The sequence below is a fragment of the Triticum dicoccoides genome, chromosome 2A (genome assembly GCF_002162155.2).
Source record: "Triticum dicoccoides isolate Atlit2015 ecotype Zavitan chromosome 2A, WEW_v2.0, whole genome shotgun sequence".
Taxonomy (NCBI): domain Eukaryota; kingdom Viridiplantae; phylum Streptophyta; class Magnoliopsida; order Poales; family Poaceae; genus Triticum; species Triticum dicoccoides.
In genome coordinates this window covers 41,250,512-41,259,429 of record NC_041382.1, presented here as the reverse complement: position 1 = coordinate 41,259,429, position 8,918 = coordinate 41,250,512, and the positions used below count along the sequence as shown (strand labels likewise).

The 8,918-nt window shown below is 46.5% G+C and overlaps 1 protein-coding gene across 1 annotated transcript; it reads left to right on the top strand.

Annotated features, from left to right (window-relative positions):
* Positions 1-1,665: 1,665 nt before the first annotated feature.
* LOC119353077 (acyl-[acyl-carrier-protein] desaturase 7, chloroplastic-like) lies at positions 1,666-3,442 on the top strand. The gene is made up of 2 exons (XM_037619657.1): positions 1,666-1,920; positions 2,019-3,442. Exons 1-2 carry the CDS (start codon positions 1,811-1,813, stop codon positions 3,244-3,246), a joined length of 1,338 nt encoding a protein of 445 aa, XP_037475554.1. The 5' UTR covers positions 1,666-1,810; the 3' UTR covers positions 3,247-3,442.
* Positions 3,443-8,918: the final 5,476 nt, after the last annotated feature.

Genomic DNA, 8,918 nt, shown 5'->3' with positions numbered 1-8,918 from the left:
TGAGCCACGCACGTATCAAGCTGCTATGCGCATTCCTCATTGGAGAGAGGCCATGGAGCAGGAGTATCAAGCGCTTCTTCGCAATCAGACATGGACTCTTGTTCCTCCACAATCACGGGTAAATGTCATTGATTCCAAATGGGTTTTCAAAGTGAAGAGGCATTCTGATGGGTCCATTGAGCGCTATAAGGCTCGTCTGGTTGCTCGTGGTTTTCGACAGCGTTTTGGACTTGACTATGAAGACACCTTCAGTCCAGTGGTCAAGCCTACTACCATCAGACTTCTTCTCTCTCTGGCTGTTACTCGAGGTTGGTTTCTTCGTCAGCTTGATGTTCAAAATGCTTTTCTTCATGGTGTCTTGGCGGAGGAGGTTTACATGCGCCAGCCTCCGGGTTTCTCTGATCCGGATCGCCCTGATCATCTCTGTCGTCTGTCCAAGGCAATTTATGGTCTGAAGCAGGCTCCTCGTGCTTGGCATGCTCGTCTTGCAATGGCTCTTCGTGCTCATGGTTTTGCATCATCAACTGCTGACTCCTCATTGTTTCTTCTTCAAAGGCCTGAGGTTACTATGTACTTGTTGGTCTATGTAGATGATATCATTTTGGTCAGCTCCTCTCAGTCTGCTGCTACTGCGCTTGTTCACTCACTTGGTGCTGATTTTCCGGTCAAGGACCTTGGGAAGCTTCATTACTTTCTTGGTGTGGAGGTTACTTCTCGTGCTGCTGGCCTTGTTATGACGCAGAAGAAGTACTCTCTGGATTTGTTGCAGCGAGCTGGGATGCTTAAGTGCAAACCGACGACTACACCCATGTCTACCACTGATAAGCTCTATGCTGTTGATGGTGTGCTTCTTTCTTCTTCTGATGCGACCGAGTACCGGAGTATTGTTGGTGGGCTCCAGTACTTGACGATCACGCGACCAGACATTTCCTATGCCGTTAACCGAGTCTGCCAGTATCTGCAGTCACCCCGTGACACTCATTGGTCTGCTGTTAAGCGGATTTTGCGCTATATTCGTTTCACGGTGGCTCATGGTTTGCATATTCGGCCGTCTGACTCTGGTTGTCTTTCAGCATATTCTGATGCAGACTGGGCTGGCAATCCGGATGACAGGCGATCTACGGGGGGTTATGCTGTCTTCTTTGGCTCTAACCTGATTGCCTGGAGTGCTCGGAAACAGGCTACTGTCTCGCGTAGCAGTACTGAGGCTGAGTATAAGGCTGTGGCCAATGCCACATCAGAGATTATCTGGGTACAGTCCTTGCTTCAGGAGTTAAGTATACCCCAATCACAGCCTCCTGTTCTTTGGTGTGATAACATCGGTGCTACATACCTTTCTGCAAATCCGGTATTCCATGCCCGAACGAAACACATTGAAGTTGACTATCACTTTGTGCGTGAACGTGTCTCTCAGAAGCAACTACAGATCAAGTTTATTTCTTTCAAGGATCAACTTGCTGACATCTTCACCAAGCCATTGCCTTTGCCACAGTTTGAGACTTGCAGGCGCAATCTTACCCTTCTAGATTCATTAGAAAGTGGCTAAGATTGAGGGAGGGTGTTAGACTGTATTTACATGTGTATATTGTAACGTTGTATACCACCTCATTATATATATATGTGATAGGCCACCCCTAAAGGGTTGTGCTGGTTCCCCCCAAATCCTATTGTCTTACACTCTCTCTCTCTCTCTTTTTGCGTGAACCCAGCACTTGATTCATGGTGGAGTGAAGCTGCTCTATAAATATGCTCCACCGACGCAAAAGGAAGATATACCTTCCATTCATATCATTAGAAAACAGAGTGTGATATGGCGACGTCGCAAAGCTCATGGCTCCTCAGACATGCTTGCCCACTAGCGATGCCATGGACAAGAACAGGGAATAATATAGGCCTCCAAGTGACCAACATCACCTACTGGTACGTATCGTGCATATGTACAGTTCAGTTGAAAATAGATTAGTGTATCGATGCATGCAATGGATCTCTGGATCACTGTACTACTTGATTTTACGCAGGAGATGCAGTAGGGCGAATGGAGGAAGAATCATGGCGGGTATGACTATGAGCACCGCCAACTGCTTAGCACAACCTGCGCAACTCCAAGGTGAAGCGGTCCAAGTTAGTAAGAGAAGCACGCGCACTGGCCGGGGCGCCGCCGTTGCGGCTAGGCACGAGGAGGAGGGCACCGACGATGAATGGCTCATGTACCTGGAGCCGGCGAAGCTAGAGGTGTTCGATAATCTGGAGCCTTGGGCGGAGGCGAATGTGGTGCCGCTCCTTAAGCCCGCGGAGGTGGCGTGGCAGCCGACGGACTTGCTGCCGGACCTGGCGTCGCTGGGCGCCGACGGCTTCCACGCGGCGTGCTGCGACATCCGCGCCCGCGCGGCCGGCCTGCCCGACGCGCACCTCGTGTGCCTCGTGGGGAACATGGTCACGGAGGAGGCGCTGCCGACGTACCAGAGTATACCCAACCGCTTCGAGGCCGTGCGCGACCTCACAGGCTCCAGCGGTACGGCCTGGGCGCGCTGGATCCGCGGCTGGTCCGCCGAGGAGAATCGCCACGGGGACGTGCTCAACAAGTACCTCTTCCTCTCCGGCCGCGTTGACATGCGGCAGGTCGAGAGGACCATCCACAACCTCATCCAGTCCGGCATGGTCATGAACGCCGCGCGGAGCCCCTACCACGGCTTCATCTACGTCGCCTTCCAGGAGCGCGCCACCTCCATCTCCCATGGCAACACGGCGCGGCGCGCCAAGGAGCATGGCGACCTGTCGCTCGCGCGTATATGCGGCGCCATCGCCGCCGACGAGAAGCGCCACGAGCTGGCCTACACGCGCATCGTGGGGAAGCTGTTCGAGATCGATCCGGACGGCGCCGTGCGCGCGCTCGCATACATGATGCGTCGTCGGATCATCATGCCGGCGTCCCTTATGACCGACGGCCGCGATAGCGACCTCTTCAGCCAATACGGGGCGGTGGCGCAGCAGGCCGGCATTTACACTGCCTCCGACTACCGTAGCATTTTGGAGCATCTCATAAATCAGTGGGGAGTGGAAGAGCTGGTGGCCACCGGGCTCTCCGACGAGGGTAGGCGTGCGCGGGACTATGTGTGCGCACTCCCACGAAAAATCCGAAGGTTGGAGCAGAAGGCCCACGAACGTAATGACAAGAAGGCCCGGCCCACAGCATCCATCCCATTTAGCTGGATCTTTGATAGGCCCGTCAACATCACCATGGCCTAATAAAATTATCTCTTACCCTTAAAATATTTAAATAAATTCTACTATGAAAAATAAACCGCCATTTCTCGACGCTATATTTTGGAGGAATTAAACATTATTCATCTATAGTTTGCCATTGCAAATGGCGCCGTCGAAAGTACTATATCATACTGTTACATTAGTATTGTACTACATATTATTAAAAGTGCAATTTCTTTGTAAACTATGTGCAAATTCGTTGTCATTATTTGTTTTCTTTTCCATTTTTTACTTAAAGGGTAATAACCGCTAATTCATTCTTCCTTCAGAAATTTCGTTTCTTTTGTTCATTTATTATTATTTTTCAATTTGTTTGTCTTGTCTCTTATAAGGTACTGGGTCAGTTTCTGTTATGTTTCGGACCAAGCCTATGTATCTGATGGACTACTGTTTTTTGGTTGCAAAGGGCCGGGTGCCCCTCTAGAAAAATGACTAATAGGCATAGTTTGGTAATAAGTCTTTATGGTTTTTTCATGTTAGGCATAGTTGCATAATCTTAATTTTATTACCTCTTTTTTATTATTTTAAGGACAAACCACTCCCCTGGTTCATGCTTCCTTAGAAAGAGTTTGTGTGTCTTATTTTATTTCTTATGTGAGGTAAAATGACTCATATAATTATTATTTCTTCAGAAAGAAACGTGGTCTTCTTTCTTTCCGTTTTCTTTTATTTCTTTTTTGAGTTACAACGTGGTCATCTCTGCTTCGGATATGACCAAATATATTTTCTGTATACATGTATTGCAAGTGATTTTTGTATTATTTAGTTGTCAAGTAAAAAGGTACTATACGTACTATGGTTTACTCGGGAAAACAAGATGGAGATTTCTATAGGCCACGAGTCCAGATTTGTACTTTTCCAGCTGCTTGTTCATTTCTAATCAAGTTGAAGCAGCACAATCAAAAATCTCAAAGATAAGATGAGCTCAGGTTTGCAGGTGCATCTAGCGTCATCCAGGAGCAACTAATTAACGAGCACTCCTTCAGGAGTCTCGCAACGATCAGCGCTACTTGGCACGCTCTCAGTCATTTGTCACGTGTCGCGCTCTAGGTGCTCCCTTCAGATTTTTTTTATTATTTTTTCGCACACGATTTCAGCTATTTAAACGGTTTTTCTGGATTTTTTCGACGTTTTGGTTTTCCACCGGTCTTCCTTAGCTTTTCGATCCAAAAAGTCCGGTTTTTTTCGCGAGAGTCACGGTTTTGCTTCCACGAGAGCCACGGTTTTGCTTTCCCGAGGGTCACGGTCATGCCTCTCGACAACGAAAAAAAACGTGTTTTTAGTTTTTTTTTCTTTCGCGAGAGTCACGGTTTTGCTTTCGCGAGAGGCACGGTTGTGCTTTCGCGAGAGTCACTGTCGTGCCTCTCGAAAACGAAAAAAACACGTTTTCTGTTTTTTCTCCTTTTGCGAGAATCATGGTTTTTCTTCCGCGAGAGCCACGGGTGTGCTTTCACGAGAGTCACGGCCGTGCCTCTGGGAAACAGAAAAAAACGTTTTCTATTTTTTTCCTTTGCGAGAGTCACGGTTTTGCTTCCGCGAGAGGCACCACAATTGTGCTTTCGCGAGAGTCACGGCCGTGCCTCTCCAAAACAAAAAAAACGTGTTTTCTGTTTTTTTCCTTTCGCGAGAGTCACGGTTTTGCTTCCACAAGAGGCACGAATGTGCTTTCGTGAGAGTCACGGCCGTGCCTCCTCGAAAACGAAAAAAAAACGCCTTTTCTTTTTTTCTTCTTCTACGAGAGTCACGGTTTTGCTTCCGCGAGAGGCATGGTTGTGATTTCGTGAGAGGCACAGGCGTGTCTCTTTCGGAAAGGGAAAAAACCATTGCTCCAGGTCCGTTTTTTTCGTCTGGTTTTTTCGTGAAAAAAAAGTTCGTCAAAACCTATCAACATGGGATCTAGTTTTGAAAATCTCGACGCGAGGAATCCAACGGTGAAAGCGGTTCGAGATTTAAATGCCCGGTTTGAGAGATAAAGATTGCGACAAGTGGCACGCTGCATGTGCACCACTTGTCGCAACCTGAGGAATTAGAGTGATCTTTGCAACGAATACTCCTCAACTAGTGATTTCGGCGTCATGCAGCATGTGATGCTAGGAGCTCCTATTCGGCGCCGTATGCGCCCGAACAGATTCCTGGCGCCTTGTTGGGCCGGCCCACGATGGGAAAGGCAGCTACCAGAAATCGCCAAAAAAAGGCAAAAGGGGTGGCTTCTTCAGGGATGGAACTCGCATCGCTCGAGTAGGCAACCCTTGCACGATCTTAGCTGACCACCAGAGCAATTGGTCACTTGTGATCTACTAACGCTAAACTGTACATGAACTAGTATGGGCGCGCTATTATTTATCATTTACTTCTATAAAATCATGAATTTAAAAACGTCCATCGATTTTAATATTAAATTTGAAGGCTGGGCTTCGAACTGGGAAGTGCATAGCTTAGCAAAATTCGCGAGTTCATTAGATGTTGGACGCCATGTGTGGCTAGGTGATCCCCATGATCCCCTAATTTCCTGTAAACTTTCACATTACTCAATAAAGTGTGGTTTACTGCTAAAAAAAGGAGGGAGCGTGCTGCATGCTGCAGGGCGACCAACTTGATGTGTATCTGAACTGAACACGAATTTTTTTTTGAAAAAAAAGTCAGGCAACTTTCCTGTAGACGGTCCCTAGAAATATCCTTTTATGTACTCTCTCCGTTCCAAAATAGATGATTCAACTTTATACTAACTTTAATACAAAGTTAATATAAAATTGGGTCATCTATTTTGGAACGGAGGGAGTACGTGCGTAGTCCTTGATCCTGCATCGACCTACTCGTCCAGCCAATGCCTCCGCATAAATCTGTTAACAATCCTATGATAAAGGATGTGTGTATGTGTGTGTGTACGGGTTTCGGGGGCTTGGCGGGACAAAATTTCAGGAATAATCTTAGGGCCTGTTTGGTTCCAATAATAAGTCATCTGATTTATAAGTCAGGTGACTTAAAATCAGTGACTTATAAGTCACGCTTGTTTGGTTGTCGTCTGATTTATAAGTCATCTGAGCACACTTTTCCACCTTGTTTTTTAATGTAAAGATGATGGGACCCACGTAAAAGGAGTGACTTATAAGTTTTAAGTTGGGGTAGAGCAACTTATGACTTATAAGTTGGGGTGACTTATAAGTTGGGTCCGTTTGGTAAAATAAGTCACTTTTTACACTTTTCGACTTATAAATTGATGACTTATTTGGAACCAAACAGGGCCTTAACTCATACGGAATGAGACTCATGGAATTGAACTAGGGAAGAACCAAACTCATGGACTCATAGCCTCATAGGTGGGTTGTTGGCCGGTGGTAGTTGGTCGGTTAGCAAGATGACATTGAAAGACATGCAAGATTGCAGTAGCCATTTTTATTTTTGAGTTGATAATTGCAGTAGCCATTGAATAGGTTTATTCGGCAACAAGAATGCTACTAAATATAGTGGAACAACAAAATAAGTTGAGCAAGAAGAAAATGATTTTCTAATGTCAAATTTTAGATTCATCAAGAACTCGGCCTACATCACTATTAAATATTCGTTTCTTTGCTTTGGAAGAAGAACAAACCTTGTGACCATTTATTATGGTGATTGTTACTTCCTAACTAACATGCGGAGACATGCTCGCTGCATTTTCAGCCGACTATTTGCCGAATTGGACCGTCCATGCATTTGACCATTTCAGCCAATAATCGATATGCAAACCTAGAAGAGACTTTGTTATTAATAAATGTGGCCATCGCGGCCGATGAGAAGCGGCACTAGCTTGCCTGCATGCGCATCGTGGCGAAACTGTTCGAGATCGACCCGGATGGCGCCGTGCGTGCACTGGCTTGCATGATGCATCGTCGGGTCATCATGCCAGCACCCGTTATGACTGACGGCTGCGACAGCGCCCTCTTCGCACACTACAGGGGCACTGCACAGCAGGCCGGCATTTCCATTGCCTCCGACTACCGTGGCATTTGGGAGCATCTCATAAAGCAGTGGGGCTGGAGAAGCTGGCGGCCGCCGAACTCTCAGACATGGGATGACATGCAAGGGACTACGTGTGCGTCGTGCCAAAAAAATATCCGCAGGTTGGAGGACAAGACCCACCTACGTTTATTATTGAAAACATGCTTTATTAGTCAATGGGTCATAGTACCGAAATTACAGAAGTATCATGAGGATTTAGTAGCCACAAGTGGCGCCCCTCACCTAGATATAAAGCATGTTTAGCATGCCTATGTGCTTCCATGTTGGACATTCTACCTTCAAACAAAAGACAAGAAATAAAATCACTCCGAGTAGCTACAATTTCATGAACTATTGGTGCAATTGCCGCCATCTTGCCTCTATGAATATCAGTCACCACCGTTTTGCAATCCGAAGTAATCCTCGCTTGAGGTAGCATGAGATCCTTTGCAAGGGCTAGGGCCTCCCGACAAGCAAAGTGCTTCTAGAATCATAGGATCCGTCAAGTCATGTAATACAAGAGCTGACGAACTCACGTATAGACCTGCATCGTCGCGACACATCATAGATATGGCGCCTGTCTGCATGTGCTTGTCCACTGCCGCATCTACGTTAAATTTGTGATGCCCAGATTTTTTTTGAGGGATAAAGCCAAATTTATTCATGAAAGTCCACATGGTGTGGGATACATCTCTGGTCGTGAGGCATGCCAAACCAAATGTGGCGTCCCTGACCTCTAGAGAGCGAAAACTTGGCTAAGCTATGTGCTTCATAGTTAACAGCACGACTCTCAAAAGAAAAATTACAATGAAAAATAGATGATCTAAGTTGTATCTCTATGATGATCGCTCCATACAACCCGTGCGAGTTTCTGTTGATGTCGGAGATGACTTCCGTCTCATTCAGCTGCCGGCCAAAAGGCCCAGGCCATGATGGAGGTGGAATCCAAGTCATCTACGTTAAATTTGTGATGCCCAGATGGAGGTGGAATCCAAGTCATGTGTACTGCCGGCCAAAAGGCCCAGGCCATGACATCCGTCTCATTCAGCTGGATCATAGATAGGCCCGTCAATGTTACTAGGGGCTAAATTGTCTGATCGGTCTTGATTGACTACATTTGATGCGAATATCCTGAAATTACTAATTAAGGAGTACTCGTTGCAAAGAGCACTCTACTTTTTCAGGTCACGACAAGTGGCGTACATGCAGCGCGCCACTTGTCGCAACCTAGAAGTTTTCCCTTTTTTCGTAAATCTGTTTATTCAAAACGTTTTATCTCTTAAACCGTGCCAAATCTCGAACCATTTTCACCGTTGGATTCCTCGCGTCGAGATCTTTAAAACTAGGTCTCATGTTGATAGGTTTTGACGAACTTTTTTTTCACGAAAAAATCGAATGAAAAAACCGGGAGAAAAAAAACCGGACCGGAAGCATGGTTTTTTTCCCTTTCCGAAAGAGGCACGTCCGTGCCTCTCGCGAAATCACAACCGTGCCTCTCGTGAAAGCAAAACCGTGACTCTCGTGGAAGGAAAAAAAAAACAGAAAACACATTTTTTTTCCGTTCCCAAGAGGCACGGCCGTGACTCTCGCGAAAGCACAACCGTGCCTCTCGCGAAAGCAAAACCGTGACTCTCACGAAAGAAAAAAAACAGAAAACGCGTATTTTTTTCCTTTCC

Bases quoted from the DNA above. Each gene is read 5' to 3' on its own strand.
- LOC119353077 (XM_037619657.1), top strand. From the start codon at position 1,811: ATGGCGACGTCGCAAAGCTCATGGCTCCTCAGACATGCTTGCCCACTA. The intron at 1,921-2,018 runs GTACGTATCGTG...GATTTTACGCAG, and splicing joins GTGACCAACATCACCTACTG to GAGATGCAGTAGGGCGAATG.